The sequence below is a fragment of the Girardinichthys multiradiatus genome, chromosome 15, assembly GCF_021462225.1.
Source record: "Girardinichthys multiradiatus isolate DD_20200921_A chromosome 15, DD_fGirMul_XY1, whole genome shotgun sequence".
Classification (NCBI taxonomy): domain Eukaryota; kingdom Metazoa; phylum Chordata; class Actinopteri; order Cyprinodontiformes; family Goodeidae; genus Girardinichthys; species Girardinichthys multiradiatus.
This window is the reverse complement of record NC_061808.1, coordinates 4,422,264-4,447,378: the sequence shown is the minus strand read 5'-3', so window position 1 is coordinate 4,447,378 and position 25,115 is coordinate 4,422,264. Positions and strand designations below refer to the sequence as shown.

At 39.2% G+C, this 25,115-nt stretch overlaps 1 protein-coding gene across 2 annotated transcripts in view; it reads left to right on the top strand.

Moving 5' to 3' along the window:
* Window positions 1-25,115, top strand: part of LOC124881732 (titin-like) — a 144,177-nt gene that overhangs the window by 83,498 nt on the left and 35,564 nt on the right. For both annotated transcript variants that reach the window (XM_047387484.1, XM_047387485.1), the window contains 5 exons: window positions 294-608; window positions 2,338-2,628; window positions 9,991-10,305; window positions 11,130-11,420; window positions 13,831-13,932. In XM_047387484.1, coding sequence (XP_047243440.1) covers window positions 294-608; window positions 2,338-2,628; window positions 9,991-10,305; window positions 11,130-11,420; window positions 13,831-13,932 — 1,314 coding nt within the window. The remainder of the gene's footprint in view (window positions 1-293; window positions 609-2,337; window positions 2,629-9,990; window positions 10,306-11,129; window positions 11,421-13,830; window positions 13,933-25,115) is intronic.

The following is a 25,115-nucleotide window of genomic DNA, read 5'->3' as shown; positions in this document are numbered from 1 at the left end:
TGAGAACATTTAGTTTTTACAGGAGTTAATCTGTGTAGCATGAATTATTCAATCAGGTTTTGACCAAATATATAAAAACATCTCAAACTTCTAACCTCATAGGGATTAAAATGTTAATAACTGATGGTATGAAAATGTCTAAAATAGGGTTTTAAATGGTTGTAAAAAATGTACATTATAATAACTTAAATGTGATCTTAAATAAATGACAACATATTTAATTTTACCTTCATGATTGTGTTTGTGGAGGATGAAGTGTGTAAAACTATATTGTGTCTTTGTCTCTGCTGCAGGGACCAGTGGAGGAGAACTTCATCTCTATCACAGAGCTGGAGATGATGTTGTTCTACCTTGTAGAAGTTCTTCATCTTCTTACTCGTGCTCCATTGTTAACTGGTTTTACCTCAGAGATATAATCACAAGCATTTCATTGGAGGTTAAGGATGGAAAGGTTGTTGAGAGTTCACCTCGAGCTGCCAGGTTAAATGTGGACAGTAACTGCTCTCTGATCATCAACAACATCACTGCTGAGGATGCTGGACTTTACTTCTGTGGACTTGGTTCAGGAATCCTCTATGATGACAGACTGTTTCTGGATGTTTTGACCAGTGAGTATGTAGACTTGAAAGATTTGACACAGTCAGACTTTTTCCTTCTGACTAACATTGTGAAATACTTGTGTTGGACAGATGTTTCTGACATCAACAGTTATGATGAATATCTGATGAATATTTGATGCAGTCAGAAGTTAAAATGTTGTTCTGTCAGAGTGAGAAACAATCATTTATTCAGCACTGTGTGATGGTGTTGGGTCATCCATTTTGTGTCTAATGGACGACTGAGCTGCGCAGCTCGACATGCGCCGCAGCAACGGTCGTCGGAGCTCTGATGTCTTTAGAGTTTATAAAAATCTGAGGAAACAAACTTTTAGCCGCCATTTCCAAGTCCTGGTTTACGATGTAAGGGGACAATCTCTGCAGAAATAGAAGCTCGCCGGCGGGCTTACTTTTCCTCCACACGGCCATTCCTGGAAGAGCTTGAAAGCTGGAAATCTGTCTGATCCAAGAAGATCAGAAGATTCATATTCCCCGATCGAAAAACCGTCCGACGCAACCCAGGAACAGGTGAAACCCACAGAGGTTTGTTCCCAAGGAGACGACTTTCCACACGGAGAAAGGCTTCACAACGTCATGGTTTTTCATCATCTTTCCAAGTTAATCCAAATTGTTGTTATTCTCATTTGTCCAACTGTTGTTCTGATCTTCATCTACCCTCAGCACACATCCTTATTTTTGATTATTAGTGTGAGCCTTTTTGTAGAATAGTGCATATTTAGTTAGGTGAACGTTGTTGGACCAGAATAGTTTAGCTGTAAGAGGGACTATTGATTTAATAAATGTTCACACAGATAAAAAGACAGCAATTATGTTTATTTTGTGGAAGAGTAATTATCTGTCAAGATAAGGTTAGAATTCCACCATTTGGTCAAGCGGTTGATAACATAGTGACATTTGGTGTGGTTTTGGTTAATAATTATTAATTATAATTAACTAGATGTAATTAAGTGCTGTGAGCCCTATAATCACACCACCAGAGTGTATCTCTGATCTTTATTTGTAAGAAATGATTTTTGGTCTGAATTTATTTGTTTTAAATTATGATTTTTAATTAAAATATTTTGATAAGTTTTTATAATCAATAATCAATGGCTTCAATCAAACATTACAGTCCACATACTTGGTTTAACTATATAGTCAATTATCTGATATTAAACAGGTATTTTCATTTAATTAATGATTATTTATACCTAACAATGAACAAATGAAACTCACAATGTGGTTTTTAAATTTTATTTCTGCCCCCAACTGTGTTTTTGTTGAGTTATCTTTGTTGGGTGTCTGCTGCTTCCTGGTTGAGCTAAAGGTGGGGCCGAGCTTTTAGGACCCGACATCAGCTGACATCAGGAAGTAGGTTCATCAGAATGAACGTTGTGCTGAGCTGCTGTGAGGCTGTTTAGATTCAATTAGTTTATCTTGTATTGTGTGTGGTTCAATGGTTTGATCAAACCTCTATCTTTTACATTCATTTGTAAAGATTTCTTGATTTGTTCCATCATGCTGATGAATACCTGCTCAGATCTGCAATATTACTGCAGATCAATCACCAAGTAACATGTAGACATCATCTAATGTTTCATCAAAGAGGTTATTTGTAAATCTTTCTTATTTTTTATTCTAATCTTTGCAGCCTGAGATAAAGTTGTATTTTTTTAGAGTTTTAGAGAAAGTTACTTCTGCATCTTTCAGACTGAGACAACTGTTTTTATTTTTCTTCCAGTCTCTCCATCTCCACCAGATGCTGATCCAACAAAGGATGGAGATGTCACATTAAACTGTTCTCTGGAGAGATATAGTGGGTTTGATCGGTGTCCAGAGAACAGCCTCCTCTGGGTGGATGAGACAGGAACTGGGCTGACTGGTGAAGGTGTTGGGTTCAAGTTAGAACCAAGGAGATGTGCTTCCTCTCTAACTGTGCAGCATCAGAGTGGCACCAACAGAACATACACCTGCCGGTTTGTTGTAGAGAACAGCGTGAAGGTAGAAGCTCACTACACTGCTGTGTTTAAAGGTAAGATGACTTTATTTACTGAGTGAATAAGAATAAAAGCAGGAATTACCACAATTATACGTGACCATATTCTATATAAAAGTCCTTTAAGTGAATATCACTTCTCATTTCAGATAGATTGGACAATATTTTCTAAACCAGTTTTCCACCTAAATAAAAAGTGCTTGATTTGGTTTTTATTCTGGACAAACAAGGTTAAAAATCTTTTTTTATTATCTGCTGTAGCTTAGAAACACTGAGACAACCCATATGAAAGAAAAGGGGACTTAAGTTATTGTAAGCTAAAACTTCTCGTTCATATCTTACTATCAGCTAATTAACACACATATTAAACCTTCCTGCATCTTTTCTAAAATCTGAGGGCAGAGGGTCTATTTAAAGGAAGAAAGTATCTGTTCTGTTCATGTTTTACCTCAACATGTTCATTATAAGACTTGTTGTTCCTACGTGGAAAATAGACTTCTATTCTTAGCCTGATTTTCTATACATCACTGTGTACCATAACTCAGTAGCTGTAGAACTTATGATCTAACAATAAGATTATTGTTTTTTGGTAAAAATTACATTTATTAGAAAGTTTGATATCTTATGATGACATTATTACTAAATGTGCTACCAGTCTGTCTGATGGTGTAATTAAGCTCTTTAAGCTCACTGTGTGATAATAGCCTGACTTATTTTAAAACAAACAGGAGTTTGTGTTAAAACCTGCAGATGTTATCTGAGATTATTTCTGGATATACACAGATCTCCTTATGGTAATCTGGTCATCTTATAATAAAATGTTACCTGAAGTTTAGTGGGCAACTGCCAAGTGGAATAAACAGAAAATGATGCAGGAAGGTATGGTTTAATATGTGTTTTAAGTAGCTGATAGTCAGATCTTAACCAGAATCTAAAGCTTACAATAACAGAAAAAAACAAATGATGGCACTAAACTTTATTGAAAGTGATGTAAATATATTGTAATTGTTTATTGCCCTAAAACCATAAAACCATCTGACCGACACCATCTGTGTTAGAAGGTATAATGTCGTCTTATTAGGGCAAAGGTTGAATAAATGTGTGTTATTACATCTATACTATGTATGTATGTTGATATCTGTTTAAATTTTAGTTTGCATCAGGCTTTTTTTGAAACATGCATCTGGTACAAAATGCTGCTGCACGGTTTTTAACAGTTAATTCTAAACAAGAGCACATAGCTCCAGTTTTGGCGTCCCTTCATTGGCTTCCTGCTCAGTTCTGATCCATTTTAAAATTATTTTATTGGTTTTTAAGTCTCTTAATGGTCTTACTCCTCCTTATTGGTCTGAGCTGCTTCAACCGTATATGCCTTTGTGTGCTCTTAGATCATGTGATCAGATGCTTTTGGCAGTCCTGAAGACTGTCTATAAAACCAGAGGAGACAGGGCCTTTGCAGTTTGGGCTCCTAAATGGTGGAATGAGCTGCCCCTGAATGTCAGACAGGCTCCCTCCCTTGCTGTTTTTAAAATCCGTTTAAACCCCATTTTTTCTCTTTGGCCTTTAACCCAGAGTGAGCTAGCATCACTGTCTTAATGTTTTACCATTTCTATGTATCTGTATTTGCTTATAATTATTTTTCTCTTTTATTCCTGTTCGTCGTGTAAGTTGGTAGCACTGTTGCCTTGCAGCAAGAAGGTTCTGGGTTTGATTCCCGGCCTGGGGTCTTTCTGCATGGAGTTTGCATGTTCTCCCCGTGCATGCGTGGGTTCTCACCGGGTACTCCGGCTTCCTCCCACAGTCCAAAGACATGACTGTTAGGTTAATTGGTCTCTCTTAATTTCCCTTAGGTGTATGAATGAGTGTGTGCGTGGTTTTTTGTGTGTTGCCCTGCGATGGACTGGCGACCTGTCCAGGGTGACCCCGCCTCTCGCCCGTAGACTGCTGGAGATAGGCACCAGCTTCCCCGTGACCCACTATGGAATAACTGGTAGAAAATGACTGACTGACTGAATAAGCACTAAGGATTCTCTCCCTTTTTGTTTAAAATTATATTTGACCCTTTTTTCTCATCTTGTTAGAGACGATGGGTTTGAACGTTTTATTAGTTTCAAGAGGAGTTAGTTTGAGACCTGCTGCAGCTCCTCATGTCCCAGGCAGCAGTTTTCCTGGAGATCAAGGTTTAAAGTTCAAATGGAGTTTAAACGAAAATTCAGAATGAAAGACTCACCTTCACCGCCTCCACCTTCCAAGGACTCTTCTGTGCGTCTCCCGGCCTTCCAATCAGCAGATCCCTGTCCATCTGGTTCTCCATCCAATCACCTTCCGACGCCTTGTTTTTAAAGGACCTTCAGCTGTGTTCTTCCTCGCTTGTCAGCTGAGCTCATCTACGACTCCGACGCCTCCTCGCACTGTTCGTAACAGACTCTCATAATCCTTCCTCCCCTACCGCTCGTAGGAGCGCTCGCCTCGCTTCATGGCTCATTTCTTCCTTGTCTCAGATCTGGGCAAGTGGAAGCCCATTAAGAACTCCTGCACTTCTCCTGCTAAGCGTCGCCGAGGTAGCCCTGCCTCCTCACCGGCTCCCGCTGCCACGTCACCCGACCTGGTTTCTCCAGCAGTTTCTCCTTTCATTTTCATCCCTCAAACGACCATCCTACATTTTCCCTGCTTCATTCATCTCGTTCATGGATTCTCTCCAACGCTCCACGTCATCCCTTACTCACCTGCTCTGTGAGTTCACCGCCATCTCTGCTACGCCAGCACTTCCTCTTTCCCGCGCCATCGTCGCTGCCCGCTCCTCGGCCCCTTCCACCGGCGTTCGCCCTTGGTAGCGCCCGGCCTAGCTCGTCTCTAGGTGAGATGTATCACTCCACTCTCTCTTCTCTATCTTTTTCATTCATGTGGTCTTCAAGCGTGCGGTGTTTCCCACCCCTCTTTTCATTCAGGTTGATCATTTACTCTCATGTATTCTACCATCTCGTTCAGACTCAGCTCTAAATCCTGGGGAGGCAGCTCATTAATCTGGTTTCTCTCATTTTACCATCTCCTGAAGCTGTCTAATGTATCGCTTCCTCTGATGGCTTTTCTGCTTCATTTAAATCATCTCGTCCCCGGCTTTCTGTCCGAACTACCGCACCCTGCTGCCGGTCAGACGTCTTGGAGTTCCTCCGGTCCTTGGTCCCCAGAAGTGATCACACTCTCTATCTAACACTGACTCTTAAAGGAACGCCTCTCAATCAGCTTGTAACTTTCAGCTCTTTTATTCTAATTAAGCAGAGGAATGATTACAGAGATCTGCACGGAGGCTCCCGTCTCGGATCGCCACAGGTCATTCATGTCAAAACCTTAGGCCATTTATCCCCGTATGTGTCGATGTGTATTCTTATCTTTATGGGATGTATGGAAGAAATCAGCTATGCTTAATATTATTAAAGATTCTCCCTAACATTTCTGAGGATCCTCTTTTGGCGCTCAGCCGTCTCTAGGCATTCAGAGTCGCCAGCTGCATAGTTTCACCCGAGCATAGATAATTCAATACTTTCTGTCCCTCATCTTTGTCCTATTTCTAATATGGCTGCTCGTTTTTCATCAGTATCTCTAGTCCTTCTCAGCCTTAGCTGCATCCACCCTCGCTCAATCAAGAGCCTGCTTAGACTGGTCTGTTCTTTCCACTGACATTTATATTGCAGCCACCTTCTGATTCCAGCGGCTTGGTCGGACATCAGAGCGCTTTGCTCTTCTCTTCCTTTTTCCAGAACTTCTGCACGGTCACAAATTGCCGGGCTTTCCGCTCCAGTCTCCTTTCTAACTGGAACGGTATCTCCTTCTCTTCCATCGTCGTCGTTCGTTCAGCTGACTCGTCTTAAGTTTTACAGTCTGTAGCGTCCCGGTTTAAAAGAAGGTCTCTCAGCGGATGGTTCACAATCCTTTTGTTGAAAGAGCCTTGCATGTGATCACATTGTAAGATCTAAGGATATGCAGAATGTAAATACCTTTAATAACTCAATCTATATGCTGCTTTTAACCTCTTTGCCTCATAACCTTACCATAAAAGACTTATGTATCTTAAATTATTACAACCCTTTCGTCCTTGACAATCTTTCCTTTGAGTGCTTTTACCCCGTTTCGCCATATATTTGTTAAACATCTCACCTCCCTATATTTCCCAGTGCCATGAAATGATATAAAATATATATTTCAACTGTCTGTGACTTTAGTTTAGTTTATGATATCGAAACTAATAAACTTTCGTATTGCGATTAAGCGTGCATAAAGTACTAAGAATATTGGCACTCTCTACTGAAAAAATTAAATAAATGTAACTTGGTATTCGCATGTCAAGTAAGCTCAGCACATGACCTTGCTGCACTCCTTCTCTTCTGTTTGTCTTCCATTTAAACACCGAGTTGTAAAGGAAGAGCCTGTGTGCTTCTCTGTGACTCTCAACAAAAAGGAAATTGTACTTGAACGACAAAACTTTGTCCTCGACGCAGCTTTTAATATGTAAGCACTCATTTTTGCCGGAAGCAGCCAGTTTTTTAGTTGACGAGAAAGGCTGTCTTAATGGTCTTATTCCCAAAAGGCTTTGAGAAAGTCATTTTAATAGCAGAGTTTACCTATATATACTTTTAGGTGTTTATCTTCAGAGTAACAAGTTGAGATGCTTCCCTTAGTGCCTGGCTAAGAGACCATTGAACGTTTCTTCTCTCTTTCTTCCTGTCTGTGGCAACTGGCACCATTCTCCACTGTAATCTGCAAACAGGTGGATATGACCTCCCAGGGGTGGAGTCAAGCATGTGGCTCATTGGCTATCGACCCTTTTCACCTGATGGTGGAACCCCAGGCAGCCAGTCAGGGATTAATATTATTATTATATTTCAACCTTGTTCCTTTATCAACCAGGCGCTAAGAAACTATTTCCTGTTACGATATTCATCATAACTATCTTTTCCCGTATTAATTGTGAGCACACTTTCTCTCTGCACACTGTGTTGGCGCTGCTCCGTTCAGTGGTTTACCACACCTTCCTGGACTATGCGTTTCAACATGAGCACTAATTGCTCTACTGTCGCAGCAGAATAACAAACTCTTATGAAATAATTTATGAACAGTCAATATTAGTAGGTCATTTACACGGACGTAGCTCCGTCCGTAGGTTTTGGGGGGTTTCTCAGGGCAATTCGTTTCCGATGTAAGGCTTCCTTTCTTCCCCAATCTGAATCCCCAGCTTTCTATGAGATCATCTCATCACTATAGCCTGCTGCATCTGGGGCATTTCTGGAAGAAGCGCATCGCCGCTTTTTCTGATAATGCAGCAGTGGTCGATCCCGTTAGTCGAAGCCACTCGTCATCTAAGGTATTATGCCTTACCTCAAGTCATAACTCATAAATTCTTCATTCCTGCTCATCATGTTCCAGATTATTCTATTTAGTTCCTAGGTCTTCTGTTGTTTCTCCCAATCAGTCTACTTCAATTTCTCCTTTTAAAGTCTAAGGTTGATTGAATCCATCTCTTCATCCTTGTTAATATCAACCCGCATTCTATTATTCATCAGGTTTAGCCTTTTACTACTTTTAAATCCTTTTCCTTCACATGCCCCATTTCTCATGCTAGAAGGAGCCCCATGTCTGCATCCTGGTTTCTCAAATATTATAGGCATGTCCCAGTTCAATGCATTACGCCCCATCCAGTTTTCACGCCATTCCTTCAGAATAGGAGCAGCCACTACTGCAGCGACCCAATGTCTCTCCTTCAGCCGCTCTCCAGCAATTGGGTCGTTACTCTTCTTCATCCTTTTCTTCCTATGTTCGCCCTAATTTCCACTGCGTTCTATCTGCTAAATGTTTAATCAGCTCTCAGGTAAGAGCTCCCCACAATCCCTGGGGGTGGTTGGCCTTTATCCATCATTGGCTTTGTTCAATCGTCATGTTTCTGTTTTGCAGGACTCTTCCCCTCAGCACCTGCCAGTCTTGTCTAATTTTCTCCCTCACTCTAGCTCACCTATGTTCTTCAAAAAGTACTTTTCCATTTGTTTCTCCCTCCTTTAATTGGAGGCTGATTATTCCTTGTCTTCTTATGCTTTCATTCGGGTATGTTTATCCTCCCTCCTGCTTTCTGCCTTGAAGTTCAATTTATTTTCCAACCCCTATTAATAGATCTTTATTATAGTTTTATTTCTTATCTTCATCTGCATTTCTTTCATGACATTTTCAGCACTCCATAGTTTTCCGTAATTTCTTCATCTTATTTTTCCTTCTTTAACCACTCCTATTTCCCGTTTCATTTATACTCCTCCTTCCGTTTAATTACCCTCTCATTTCCTGCCTTTATTCCTGCATTCCCCGTTCTATCTATTTGTATGCTCAGCTGATATGTTCATAGCTTTATTCCATATCTTTATATGTAAATCCTCTGCAGAATATACGCTTTATCATGCATTGCCATCACAGCATATCTATCATCTTCTTTGCTTCTCTATTATTTTCCTTGCTTTATAGCCTATTTACAAACTTCTTTTCTCTGCTTTAATCTTTCTCTTCTCTCTTCCTTTCTTATTTAATTCTACTTTCCTGTTAGATGCCCCCTTTAGTACTTAATTAGGCCTCGGCCCTTATTTTGGGGGGAAGACATCTCTAAATCTAAGCCTTACAAATGATCATCTTAGCTCATGTTATTCTCAGCATTCATGTCTTCCTCCCAGGTCCGAGCGCCAAAGAAATAACCATGTAATTTCTCATCATTAAAACTTTTCTAATTGCCATCCCTTTCTTTGAGTCTTTTCAGATTGAAATAAAACTTCAATAATCACCTGTTTCTTTACAAGCAGGTCTTTCAGCTAAAACATAGCTTACTATAGTTGATCTGAGTGTTACAAAGTGAATGAGTTAAATGTAGTTTTTTGTTCGTTTCTGACTAAAGTTTGTGCAACTAGTTCCTGTTGTTTGTGGTTTTCCTTCAGTTTCTAAAAAAACACAAGTGTGACGAGAGCAAAATGACAGAATACGTGGCGAGTGTTGGATTGAAGATGTTTTCATTCTTTAATTCAGCCACAAAGAAGAAATATCAATACTTTCAGATCAGCAGCAGAGAAAAGTCTCTTAGTGTTCAGCAGCTACTAGAAAACGAGATGTTAGGTCTGGTTCTGGTTCTGATCGTTGTGCTTCAGTTTCAAGGCAAAGATCTGTTTTCTTTATTTATCTCAAACTTCTAACCTGACGGGGATTAAAATGTTAATCACTTATGATATAAAAAAAAGTTTTAAAAAAATGATGCAAATATGGAAATTACTGTAATATAAAATAAATAAATGACAACATATTTAATTTTACCTTCATGATTGTGTTTGTGGAGGATGAAGTGTGTAAAACTATATTGTGTCTTTGTCTCTGCTGCAGGGACCAGTGGAGGAGAACTTCATCTCTATCACAGAGCTGGAGATGATGTTGTTCTACCTTGTAGAAGTTCTTCATCTTCTTACTCGTGCTCCATTGTTAACTGGTTTTACCTCAGAGATCCAAGCACAAACTTTCCATTTGAGGTTAAGGATGGAAAAGTTGTTGAGAGTTCACCTCGAGCTGCCAGGTTAAATGTGGACAGTAACTGCTCTCTGATCATCAACAACATCACTGCTGAGGATGCTGGACGTTACACCTGTCGATCTGGTTCACGAAACATCAATGATGGCAGTCTGCTTCTGAGTGTCTTGACCAGTGAGTATGTAGACTTGAAAGATTTGACACAGTCAGACTTTTTCCTTCTGACTAACATTGTGAAATACTTGTGTTGGACAGATGTTTCTGACATCAACAGTTATGATGAATATCTGATGAATATTTGATGTAGTCAGAAGTTAAAATGTTGTTCTGTCAGAGTGAGAAACAATCATTTATTCAGCACCGTGTGATGGCTTCAATCAAACATTACAGTCCACACACTTGGTTTAACTATATAGTCAATTATCTGATATTAAACAGGTATTTTCATTTAATTGATGATTATTTATACCTAACAATGATCAAATGAAACTCACAATGTGGTTTTTAAATTTTATTTCTGCCCCCAACTGTGTTTTTGTTGAGTTATCTTTGTTGGGTGTCTGCTGCTTCCTGGTTGAGCTAAAGGTGGGGCCGAGCTTTTAGGACCCGACATCAGCTGACATCAGGAAGTAGGTTCATCAGAATGAACGTTGTGCTGAGCTGCTGTGAGGCTGTTTAGATTCAATTAGTTTATCTTGTATTGTGTGTGGTTCAATGGTTTGATCAAACCTCTATCTTTTACATTTATTTGTAAAGATTTCTTGATTTGTTCCATCATGCTGATGAATACCTGCTCAGATCTGTAATATTACTGCAGATCAATCACCAAGTAACATGTAGACAACATCTAATGTTTCATCAAAGAGGTTATTTGTAAATCTTTCTTATTTTTTATTCTAATCTTTGCAGCCTGAGATAAAGTTGTATTTTTTAGAGTTTTAGAGAAAGTTACTTCTGCATCTTTCAGACTGAGACAACAGTTTTTATTTTTCTTCCAGTCTCTCCATCTCCACCAGAGGATGATCCAACAAAGGATGGAGATGTCACATTAAACTGTTCTCTGGAGAGATACAGTGGGTTGGATCCGTGTCCAAAGAACAGCCTCCTCTGGGTGGATGAGACAGGAACTGGGCTGACTGGTGAAGGTGTTGGGTTCAAGTTAGAACCAAGGAGATGTGCTTCCTCTCTAACTGTGCAGCATCAGAGTGGCACCAACAGAACATACACCTGCCGGTTTGTTGTAGAGAACATCGTGAAGGTAGAAGCTCACTACACTGCTGTGTTTAAAGGTATGATGACTTTATTTACTGAGTGAATAAGAATAAAAGCAGGAATTACCACAATTATATGTGACCATATTCTATATAAAAGTCCTTTAAGTGAATATCACTTCTCATTTCAGATAGATTGGACAATATTTTCTAAACCAGTTTTCCACCTAAAATAAAAAGTGCTTGATTTGGTTTTTATTCTGGACAAACAAGGTTAAAAATCTTTTTTTATTATCTGCTGTAGCTTAGAAACACTGAGACAAACCATATGAAAGAAAAGGGGACTTAAGTTATTGTAAGCTAAAACTTCTCGTTCATATCTTACTATCAGCTAATTAACACACATATTAAACCTTCCTGCATCTTTTCCAAAATCTGAGGGCAGAGGGTCTATTTAAAGGAAGAAAGTATCTGTTCTGTTCATGTTTTACCTCAACATGTTCATTATAAGACTTGTTGTTCCTACGTGGAAAATAGACTTCTATTCTTAGCCTGATTTTCTATACATCACTGTGTACCATAACTCAGTAGCTGTAGAACTTATGATCTAACAATAAGATTATTGTTTTTTGGTAAAAATTACATTTATTAGAAAGTTTGATATCTTATGATGACATTATTACAAAATGTGCTACCAGTCTGTCTGATGGTGTAATTAAGCTCTTTAAGCTCACTGTGTGATAATAGCCTGACTTACTTTAAAACAAACAGGAGTTTGTGTTAAAACCTGCAGATGTTATCTGAGATTATTTCTGGATATACACAGATCTCCTTATGGTAATCTGGTCATCTTATAATAAAAATGTTACCTGAAGTTTAGTGGGCAACTGCCAAGTGGAATAAACAGAAAATGATGCAGGAAGGTATGGTTTAATATGTGTTTTAAGTAGCTGATAGTCAGATCTTAACCAGAATCTAAAGTTTACAATAACAGAAAAAAACAAATGATGGCACTAAACTTTATTGAAAGTGATGTAAATATATTGTAATTGTTTATTGCCCTAAAACCATAAAACCATCTGACCGACACCATCTGTGTTAGAAGGTATAATGTCGTCTTATTAGGGCAAAGGTTGAATAAATGTGTGTTATTACATCTATACTATGTATGTATGTTGATATCTGTTTAAATTTTAGTTTGCATCAGGCTTTTTTTGAAACATGCATCTGGTACAAAAAGCTGCTGTACGGTTTTTAACAGTTAATTCTAAACAAGAGCACATAGCTCCAGTTTTGGCGTCCCTTCATTGGCTTCCTGCTCAGTTCTGAATCCATTTTAAAATTCTTTTATTGGTTCTTAAGTCTCTTAATGGTCTTACTCCTCCTTATTGGTCTGAGCTGCTTCAACCGTATATGCCTTTGTGTGCTCTTAGATCATGTGATCAGATGCTTTTGGCAGTCCTGAAGACTGTCTATAAAACCAGAGGAGACAGGGCCTTTGCAGTTTGGGCTCCTAAATGGTGGAATGAGCTGCCCCTGAATGTCAGACAGGCTCCCTCCCTTGCTGTTTTTAAAATCCGTTTAAAAACAAATTTTTTCTCTTTGGCCTTTAACCCAGAGTGAGCTAGCATCACTGTCTTAATGTTTTACCATTTCTATGTATCTGTATTTGCTTATAATTATTTTTCTCTTTTATTCCTGTTCGTCGTGTAAGTTGGTAGCACTGTTGCCTTGCAGCAAGAAGGTTCTGGGTTTGATTCCCGGCCGGGGGTCTTTCTGCATGGAGTTTGCATGTTCTTCCCGTGCATGCGTGGGTTCTCACCGGGTACTCCGGCTTCCTCCCACAGTCCAAAGACATGACTGTTAGGTTAATTGGTCTCTCTTAATTTCCCTTAGGTGTATGAATGAGTGTGTGCGTGGTTTTTTGTGTGTTGCCCTGCGATGGACTGGCGACCTGTCCAGGGTGACCCCGCCTCTCGTCCGTAGACTGCTGGAGATAGGCACCAGCTTCCCCGTGACCCACTATGGAATAACTGGTAGAAAATGACTGACTGACTGAATAAGCACTAAGGATTCTCTCCCTTTTTGTTTAAAATTATATTTGACCCTTTTTTCTCATCTTGTTAGAGACGATGGGTTTGAACGTTTTATTAGTTTGAAGAGGAGTTAGTTTGAGACCTGCTGCAGCTCCTCATGTCCCAGGCAGCAATGATCCTGGAGATCAAGGTTTAAAGTTCAAATAGCAGCTAAACTTCTTCATTGCAGAACCAGTCATCTCCACCAAGTAGGACACTGACTGTTGAATGATCTCCAGCTGGTTCCTACATTTGAAACATCTCAATTTACTGCCCATTTTTTAATGTGTGAAGATAAAAACATGTTACATATCTGCCATAATGTGTTGGAGAGAAGATGCTGTTGATTTTGATGTACAATCCACCATCATGTTAAACATGTTTTCTTCTTCTCTGCACGTTCTCATCCACAGATTTCACGGACTGGTCTCCTCTGAGCTTCATCATGTTGACTCTGAGGATCACAGGACTGATCCTGATGGTTGGAATCACTGTTGGTATCATCAGAACCAGAGGTGAGGAAACTGAACTACAATGGAGCAGATTGACAGAACTGTGATGTTAATCTCTTCATCTTCCTTTCCATCCCAGGAAGCAAAAAGCCACAGAAAGACATTAATGTAAGTGAAACAATCAAAGATGAAAAATACCTTCATAGATCTTTTACATATAGATTCTAAATGTCAAACTTGTTTCCTCCAACTTTAAGTTTCCAGTTTCAAACATTATTTAAACAGTATTGCATTAAAACGTTTCACCTTCTACTCTCTGCTGAGATGATGTTTGTTCACAGATTTACAAGCTGCTGCAGCAAGAAGGTTCTGGGTTCAAAGCCCAGTTGGGTCCTTTCTTTGTACAGTTAGAATGTTCTTAATGGAATAAGAATCTCTGTTTGTGGGTTTTTGTTTGAATGATAAAAATAATCAAAATATCTTAAATCCTGAATGAGATTAAAATATGTTTCACTGTATTTTTTCAGTTAATTTTATCTTAAAGAAGATTTATTGATGTTAAATTGTGTAAAACTGTTCTTTTACCTGAGTAACAAACAGATGAGCTGCTATGAAGGATTTTCTCTGTTGTAACATTTGTGATGCTTTGAAATATCTCTTTAAATGTTCAGTGTGTTTTTATAACTGTATTATCCAGTTAATGTTTGGTTGTATCTCACAGGTTCATGATGCTGTTGATGATGACAGTGAACTATGAAAATGATGAAGAACGTTCTGCTGCTGCCACACTCAGCTGACCTTCATCACATCAAATACAGTTCATACAATTTTTTTCATGATTTAGAGGAATCTACCTATGTATCAAATTTTAAATCTCTATGACTTACCAGTTGACCTATCTCAGTTTAGTGGGCCACGCCCTTTTTTAGTAACATTAAACTACTAAAATTTAATGCCTGGGACAATTTTTTGTGACGTTTGGTGAGTTTTTAATATGTTCAGGCCTTCAAAAAACCACTTCATTTGTCAGAAGAATAATAAACAGAACAGTTCAAATAGGCCTTCGCTGCATTTTGCTGCTTGGGCCTAATAATTTACTTCAATCAAAATCCAACCATTCAAGTTTGTGCCTTTGTGTAGGAAGAACAGTGAATAAAGAACATAATCATTAAAGTTCAGTTTGCTTCACTCTGATCTATACTGATGCATTCTGGTCCAAACCAGATAGCTGGCATATCTTCTTCTTACAGACAGCCAGCTCACCAGCAAAGAACTATGGGATTTGTAGTATAGGCAGTAAATGGGCTCTCTACTGGATGGCCAGCTTTAGTACACATTTAGATTTAACTCATGGGCTAAATTTGCCCCACTGGCCCTGAGTCTGACCTCTCTGCTGTAAGAGGTCCACTATGACCTGTTTGGATTCTGTTCTGACTCGGTTTAACTGCTCTGTCTGCAGAGTCTCAGAGCTGCTGGGTTTTGATGGACTGACTGCAGCTCATTAGCATACATCACAGTTCCTCTTTGACTGATCATGAACAGGAAATCACAACAGCTTGTACAAAAAACTGATAAACTATAAAAATAATACTTCATTAATGGTCTGTTTTATATTCTTCACAAGCAGATATTTCAGATAAAACATGGCTCACTTTAGTTGATCTGAGTGTTTCAAAGTGAAGACATGGAAGGTTGTTTCTATGCTCAGTTTTGACAAGTTCAGTTTGTGCTACAAAAATTGTGGGTGAAGATCTTTCTTTAATTCAGCAACAAAGAGGAAATAACATCAGTATTTTCAGATCTGCAGCAGAGAAAAGTGTCTCAGTGTTCAGCAGCTAACAGTAGGACAAGAGATGTTGGGTCTGGTTCTGGTTCTGATCGTTGGGCTTCAGTTTGAAGGTAAAGATCTGTTGTTTTTTTCAAAGGAACCTGAGACATATTAAGGGACACTTACTGTGATATTTTATGGAGATATGAGAATGAACTTATAGTATTTAGAGGAGTTAATCTGTGTAGCATGAATTAGTCAGTCAGGGTTTGACCAAATATAGAAAAACATGTTCAGAAAATTTGAATTCACGTTTGTTTTTCTTTTGACTAAACATTTTTATTCTGGCAGGGATTAAAATGTTAATTGCTGATGATATGGAAATTGTCATCGTCTGTTGAATTATTTTGACCCACATGCAGAGAGACACTCAGGAGGCAGGAGAAAAGTTTAACAAGTTTATTTCTTCAGTAGAGAATAATTGAACTGGAACTGGAGACACCAGACTGTACGGGAGAGACGAAAGGGGAAAGTAATCTTGTAGTACGGTTTGGAAGTAATAGAAAATGACTTTAAGTTTAGCTTACTGGAGATGAAGATGAGTTTAGACGTGGGAGAATGATGTGGAGCCAGGGAGAGCGGTGAGACTGCTGCTGAGTCTGTGAGGTTAGGTTTCAGGAAGCTGGATGTGGATTGGTGGAGGGTGAGCAGGGTTCGCTTGAAGGAGGATGAAGGCTTGAGCTGTCAGCCAATACTTGATCCAGGTAGATTACTTGGAAGCTTGGGAACTTTGTCTTTGGCGGGATGCAAAGCAGAGAATTTGAGCCAGGGGCTGAAAGTTGCAGGAGCTTTAAAGCTTGGACTTGTTGGGACCCACAGCCATGGATACAACATTAAACTCTGGTACGGACTTTTCTGGAACTTTCAAAATAAAGTGCATTAACCTTCTTCCAGCACAGCCAGGAAACGAGATAACTGCGGACTTCCTGTGACGCCACTACCCAAATAAAAGCACAGCTGTTGCTACATCCGCCCTCTTTCCACACAGCCTCTAGTGGGACCGGTCAGGAGAGGCCCAGCACGCTAATGTCTTTTGCTGGCTAAAAGACATAAACTGTTCAAACTGGATCCAAGACTGTCATAAGACCACTCGATCATATGCAAAGTTAAGTATGAGTGAAGCACTGTTTGTGTACCTGGTGATTTCATTCATAAAGAGGGGAATTAAGGTATAAGCATTGCTTACTTTCTCTCCGAGGCCTGCTGAAACTGTGTCGCAGAGAAATAATCCCCAGTAGAGAAACTGTTTCTACAAGCCGAGTCTGAAGGAAGGACAACGGCCCGCACCGCCGTGGTTACGGTAATGAACAGCTGGTTGACGGACAGAACGAGTCGTCTTTCAAGCCACAGCTCCGGAGGTCAGGTTAGCCGCTTGTTGACTGGACGTTTCTTCAAACTTCGCCCCTTGTACAACGTTTCCTCACCTTTATTTAAAGGGTGATTTTAAACAGAATATTGATCATAACGCGCCGTCCGCGCTTATGCATTTTAACCCTTTTATTAACCCTGGTATTTTAAAGGTATGTGTTTGTTTCTGGTGCTAAGCTATTAGCTTCTTTTGTTAGCTCAACTGCTAACCGGTGAGAACACGTGCTTGATAAAATATTTAAATATTAATATTAAATATTAATATAATATATAATTAAAAGACTGACTCTAGCTTGAGCTTCAGACAGATGGCCTCACATTTGACCTTATGACACTCTGGTACACAGAAGAGTTCATGGTTGGCTCAATAGCTGTAAACTGTTCAGTACTCTTAAGGGCACCTCTGAAAACAAGCCCAAATCATCAGTCCTCCACCACCGTGCTTGACAGTTGGAATGAGGTGTTTGTGGTCATATGTCTCCAGACATGAAACTGAGCAAACTTCTCTACTTTGCTCTCTATCTAAAGGACATTGCTCCATCGGTGTTTTGCTTCTTCAGAGGCAACTTTGCAAACTAATAGTCCAGAGTATGGTGGCACATCACTGGCAAAAATCCGTGAGCAAAAAAGAGATCCACGGAGCGAGTAGATGTTACTTTTTGGCAGTGGGTGGGCGAATCCAGTCGACATCATATCGCTACACATGATTGGTTAAAGTCCCTGTCCTCTGTGATTGGCCATCAGAAGAGGAAGAACAATGGTGCGTTCCATTTGTACTCAGAAGTCGGACATTTTCAGGCAGGTCCGAGATACTGTTGTGGAGAAGTTTAAAGCAGGATTTGGAAACAAAACGATTTCCCAAGCTTTAAACATCCCAAGGAGCACTGTGCAAGCAATCATATTAAAATGGAAGGAGTATCAGACCACTGCAAATAAACCAAGACCCGGCCATCCCTCTAAACTTTCATCTGGAACAAGGAGAAGACTGATCAGAGATGCAGCCAAGAGGCCCATGATCACTCTGGATGAACTGCAGAGATCTACAGCTGAGGTGGGAGAGTCTGTCCATAGGACAACAATCAGCCGTACACTGCACAAATCTGGCCTTTATGGAAGAGTAGCAAGAAGAAAGCCATTTCTCAAAGATATCCATAAAAAGTCTCATTTAAAGTTTGCCACAAGCCACCTGGGAGAAACACACCAAACATGTGGAAGAAGGTGCTCTGGTCAGATGAAACCAAAATCAAACTGTTTGGCCACGATGCAAAACGATATGTTTGGCGTAAAAGCAACACAGCTCATCACCCTGAACACACCATCCCCACTGTCAAACATGGTGGTGGCAGCATCATGGTTTGGGCCTGCTTTTCATCAGCAGGGACAGGGAAGATGGTCAAAATTGATGGGAAGATGGATGGGACCAAATACAGGAACATTCTGAAAGACAACCTGTTGGAGTCTGAAAGAGACCTGAGACTGGGACGGAGATTTATCTTCCAACAAGACAATGATCAAAACATAAAGCCAAATCTACAATGGAAATGGTTCACCAATAAACGTATCCAGGTGTTGGAATGGCCTAGTCAAAGTCCAGACCTGAATCCAACCAAGAATCTGTGGAAAGAGCTGAAGACTGCTGTTCACGAACGCTCTCCATCCAACCTCACTGAGCTCGAGTTGTTTTGCAAGGAAGAATGAGCAAGAATTTCAGTCCCTCGATGTGAAAACTGATAGAGACAAACCCCAAGCGCTAAAAAGTATTAACACAAGGAGGCTGAACAATATTGCACGCCACACTTTTCAGTTTTTTATTTGTTAAACAAGTTTGACACATCCAATAAATTTCTTTCCACTTCACAATTGTGTCCCACTTGTTGTTGATTCTTCACAAAAAAGTTGAATTTTATATCTTTATGTTTGAAGCCTGAAATGTGGCAAGAGGTTGAAAAGTTCAAGGGGCCGAATACTTTCACAAGGCACTGTAGATAGATTATTAACCGTTTGTGGTTTGTGTGCTGCAGGTCAAACAGGATGAAGAAACTGTGACTTCCTCTTCTTTTAGGGCTAAAATAAAGAGAGAGGCAGATATCGATCCCTGCGGTCTCTACAGCTACATCACTGAACCACAATAACCAGATATGGAAACTTTTAGTGAACCTGTTTACAGGAAGTGGACCGTTGGGTTTGAGTTTCAGCGATACCATCAGCCAGCATTCATTTCTAGCTCATGTTGCAGTTTTTCTGTTGAATTTTGGTGATAAGAATCTTTCAGCAGAATTTTACATTTACTCTTATGATAGAGCTTTGCTGTATTTGTAAAATATGTTGACTGCACATACTGAACTAAAGGCGTACAACATGAATACTTAGTGAGTGGTGCATTAAAACACATGTTTATAATGGTACTATAAACCTATCAGCATCCTTTAAAATATAACTTTCTACCATTAAAGTAGAACCAAAGTCAGGTGCTGTTAGTTTATGGTTTAAATCACTGAGCTGCACACCTGAACAAACTTTATCTGAAGTTTTATCTTCTGTTCTGCACATATTCTGATCTGAGCTTTTGAGAGGATTTTCACTAAATATTAAGACGCAGTCTGTGCTTCAGGTCATGTGATCGGGGCTTGCTGACTGTGCAGGATGCAAGACAGACAACTGAGAGGAGCTGAAGAGTGTTTTTAACACAGAGAGACCCCCAGACTCTGGACCTGTCTCATTCTGAGCTGGACATCTGTGGACTCAGTAGTTTAGCTTTTAGCTACTTATAAAAATAATCTTTTTGAACCAGTTTTTCATTAAATATAATTTTAGAGATTAAAGTGGCATTATCTTGTTGTGAATTACTTTATTAAACATGTGATATATACATATTAAAACTAAATAAAATACTTGAATTACAATGTTGCATGGAAATAACTGCAGTCATACCTGCAGCCTCCTCCTCTTACCAAAGCTGTGTAACATGGTGGCTTTTAAAGTATGTTTAAAGAACTGAAGGCAGCACTGTGGTCTGCGGAAACAATAAGTCAATAGAGATGCTTTTCTGAACATGTTTGGTAAGTTTCTGATAGGATTAAGTTTAGTTTGCTGCCCTCTAGTGGTGATACGAAAACATGTCCGCTTTAATTTCTCTTTATTAAAATTACATATCCGTGTTGATTAAGTTAACAATTACAAACTTTTGTAATTCTGTTCTGAGAGTAATTCATAATTCATCCTGTTCCATTTTGAATGAATGAATAAATAGTTTATTTGGTTGATACATACATTTAAATTAAACATCTGATAAGTTCAAAATAAATAAATCAGTCATTCTAACCAAAAAGAAATAGGCTGAAGCAATGCTTATATTAAATGATCCTTATTTAAACTGGATATCTAGTACTGAATCAGCTGACTTGATTTTCATTGTTGAACTGGCTTTACTGGGAGCCAATGTATGATGAAGCTTTCTGTGATTTCCTGAAGTTTTGAACGCACCATCTGAAAGGCATTCAGCTGTGTGATTGTTATCATTTAGTAGGAGGAGGAAGACTCTAAAGATTTGGTCAGAAAGAAAATATTAGATATTACTTGTGGATAATTTTACATTTTTAAAATAATCTGAATCATTGCCCTAATCAGAAATGAATGGAGCTTCCAAAGTGTTGGAATATAAAACTCCCACAATGGTAAAGAGTTTAAGCCAGCAGGATAGCAGGTGAGTCATTGTTCCTTCTGGCAGGTTGGGTCAAGATGATTTAAAGGTTTTTCACCAGGGATTACAAGTTGTCATCTAAATCATATCCTATCATTGTTTTCATTATAAGAATTAAAATCTCTTAACCCAGAGGAAGTTTCTTCTAATCTCCAAGGCCGGTGTTCACAAGATTCTCAGAGAGCTTCTATTTTAGCCTAAAACATTTTGGCAAGGACTCCTAACTTAAGGGTGATTCAGTTCTCTGCTAAGAGCGGCTCTGAGTGAGGTGACCACAGAAGGTCCTATCTTAGTGAGGAGATGTGGTTGACCCTGTTGCTAGGTGTGGTTGACCCTGTTGCTAGGTGTGACTAGAGCTGCGATTGGATGTTACAAGAAAAAAAAAATGTGCTCCTAGAAATCCATTGAGAGAAATTAACCTTTGAAAGAATTTTGACTGGATTCAGAAATGTTTAAATTATGATCAAATTTAGCAAGATTAAATTGTCCCACAGCATCAAAATATTTCAACGTAGTTTATTTACATGCTTATTTTTAATTTGTCTATGTTTACTCTCCATGCTGGTCATTTTTATACTGCATCAATTTCATATTAATTTCATATTGATATTAAAATTCAGCATTTTACTGTGATCTCCTTCTTGTATAATGAACAAAACGGTAAAATGACCGAAACAAAAAGGAGAAAAAAGGTGGAGAAAAGCGAAGTGAACAGAGGAGCAGAGCCTGCTGGTGGAGGAGAGGAGAGGAGTGTTGAAAGATAGATTTGGTCCTGGATCACGGTGGGAACCAACAGACATTCCCAGCAGATCAATGCGTCGTTCCTCTGCTTTCAGCACCAGCCTGGAATGTGAGCAGCTCTGGTTCCTGCTGCATTCAGAAGCTAGAGAGGAGATAGCAGCACCAGAGAACTTCTCCACAGACGAGGAACGTTGGAGATGACCATTTAGACTGAGGCTGCTGACATCATCATGACATCATCAGTACAGCAAACATTCACCTTATTTACATCTTCCTTCTATTTATATAGTACTTTAGATTATTGCACTGTTGTCTAGAGTTTATGTATATTTTCTCGAGTTTTTAAATATTTATTTTTTGAAAGCATTTTACAGTCTATAAATATTTAAATAATTCTATACTATACTTGTTCACTTTTTATTTATAGTTATTTATTGTTGTTTCTATTATTTACTTATTCCTTCTAATATTACCTTACTAGAGGTTGACCTTTAACCTGTCCTGCTGCTGAAACTATTTAATTTTTAGGGGGATGATAAAGTTTATCTTATCTCTATACTAATAATTGTATGATTGTTATAGAAGTTCATGTACTCATTTAGTTGACTGTTTAGGGGGTGGATCCCTGCACCATCAAGCCAGTAGCATTTTATTAATTCGCTTTTCTTCGTTGTAGGAGCATATCTCTACTTTCTCTCTGTCTTTCCACCATCTTCTTTACTTAAGACAATCTTAAACTCACAAAAAATCCTCCTCACTACTCTTAACATTTCCTCACGGTAGGAGCTCTCTTAAGGCCTAAGATGCTTCATGAATAACTGTTATCTTACCGAGGGAAATTTCTAAGATTTTTCTTAGAATGACGTCACTAGGAGCTACTTTTAGTCCTAGGATTCTTTGTGAATATGGGCCCAGCTCTTTAATAAATAAAGCCTGTGAGATGTTTCCCAAAGGAACGGTTACCACACAAATGCAACAGCAGCTGCTACTGCAAAGCTTCTCTTCCATCCACACATAGAAGGTTTGCATGTATAAAAAGACAAAGTTTTTTTGAACAAAATATTTCATTTCATTTGGAGAAAAAGAAACTATCAGAAAATAGTTTATTTTTCTCCAAATGAAATGAAATAATATTTTGTTTGAAAAACTTTTAAACCTCTTTAGGATATTTAATGTAATCCTAGGAAATTTGGTGGTCTAGAAGTTTCACGTTTTGAAACATTAAACAACTCATTTAAAGTGAAATTGTTAAATAATCTGGTCAGCAGTAATGAAATAATCTGGAACACTTCTCCCAAAAGGCTTTTAATCTTTTGGGTGGGATTAAATTTTTTACTTAAATGCAATTAATAAAACACAGGAGATCGACCTAAAAATGGCGAATTGATTGGAGATGTTGATATCACCAAAACAACAGGAGAGAAAAGAAAGAAAGAAAATACGGCTTAACTTTAAGGTAAAGTAAATTCCTTTCAAAGTTTTAACTGTTTCTGTTATCCAGAAAAAAACCTTTCATCCAACGTTTTAGTTATAGTTCAAGTTTCACATTTATTCCCAACAAGAACTCTGAAGACAAAGCCAATTCCATACAAATTCAGGATCCATAATGCATCTCCTTGAAAATCCCCTATGCATAAATACTGGTTTATGTATCCCCTGAGATCTTGTTCGTATTATGATCTGTAAATGCTGTATTCTGTATGTCTTATAATTTCCATAAAAGTTGGGAAAAAATCTCCACCTTCGTTTTATTATTATCATTACCTCCAACTCTATGGCTTTGAACTTTATCTTTCTTATACGTCCACTCTGCTCTCCCAAACTGTCCATGATGACAGCCAGAAGCACACACAAAACTTACATTTAAAAAGGGCGGTCCTGGCTGTGTGTGGAGCTTGGACTGTGTGGGTGTTGCTTCGCCGGCTTTTCGGGGATGAAGCTCTCCTGTTGGGAGTGTGCCCATGTGTTGTGGGGGGGTGATTCATGGCATTTGGGTTCGGGGGCAAGTGTTCGATATCTGTGTCCTGGTTGGGGGTGGCCCAGTGGGTAGATTCATGTCGGGTTCACTGGGGGTGGAGGGCTCATGGGGTTGGGATTGGAATTCATTGGGGTTTGGGACTATTTTATTCTGTGGTGGCTCTGGTTGGCAGGCTTGTTTGGACCATGTAGACCCCTCTTTTGTACATGGCCCCTCCCTGGATGAGGATGGGGTGGTTGGGGTCGGGGCGGTGGGCGGGGTCCGGGCTCGCTCAGGTTCAGACACGAGCCCGGGCTGGTGTCAGGTTGGGTCTTGGGCTGCTCCCTCTCCTGGATCAGTTTAGGCCCCCATCAAATGTGGTTTCCCTGGGATTCTCCCCTGCTCCTCTCTGGGGGGTTACGGTAGTCCCAGCGGTGGTTCTCCCAGGGTTCCTGTGCTCTGCGGGGCCTTTGGAAGTCTGTGGCTCGGGTCTCCTCCGTATCTGTCCCGGGTCCATGGGGGCAGGTCTGTGGCTCCTCACACTCACTATTGCTTATTTTTATGGAGAAACCTTGTATGCATAAGCGCGCTCACACTCAGACCCACAGGTGTTTAGATTTAGGTGTTAACAGATACACAAATGTTCTATATTGAGCCACATTTACCACTAAATACATCTTGCATTGATATGTACCGTGCACCTTTCGGTAAAAAAACTGGTAATACGAACGTTTCTGCAGGTGAAGAAGCAAGCAGGATGTTATCTTGTATTCTCTTCATCCTTCTTTCTTTTCTCCTTTTCTCCCCTTTTCCTTTTTGCCCCCCTTTCTCTCTTTTGTGCTTCTTTTGTTCCTTTCCATTTTTATCTCTGTGTCCATAACAATTGAAATAATCCCAAAGCAGTTTCTAATAAAGTTTCTTTTTATAAATATCAAGCAGAGCTTTAAAGCGTTAGCTGTAAGGCTTCACCTGTGAAAGTAAATTTGTTGGGCTTTTTCTTGACACTCAGACAACAATTCTGAGCTACTCTGCTGGACAGGACACGGTTAAAAAAAAAAAAAAAAAAAAAAAGGGCGGTCCAAACCACTATTGCACCTGTTCTCCATTGTGCATGCAGTTGTTGTAGATCAAATTTCAGCAACAAGATAATTCAGAGTGCTTTACACAATGAAGCCATAAGAGAAGAAAACACATTTAAAAAGTACATTTCAGTGGCATAATAAAGAAAATTTAAGAAAAGTTGGACTACAGATTGAAATTAATTATTTTTCAGTTTATATTTTAAACATAACAATCAAAAGCAAAACCAAAGAAATGAGTTTTAATCTTGATTTGAAGGAACTCAGGAATTCAGCATTTTTGCAGTTTTCCCGAAGGTTTGTTACAGATTAGTGGAACATAAGAACTGACTGGTGCTTCTCCAAGTTTGGTTCTGATTCTAGGGATGCAGAGTAGACTTGGTTAAAGGTTTCAGTTGCACTTTCCTTTTGAAAGTGTATTCTTATAATATCTCTTTGGCTAATTTAGTTGATAGAAATTATTTTGACGTCGATTTGTTTTGCCAACATTGGACCTAACAAGTCTTGCCTACATCGCTGAAACTATGGATCTTTTAATAACAGAGGTCTAGGCTGTGTCTCAGCATATTATTA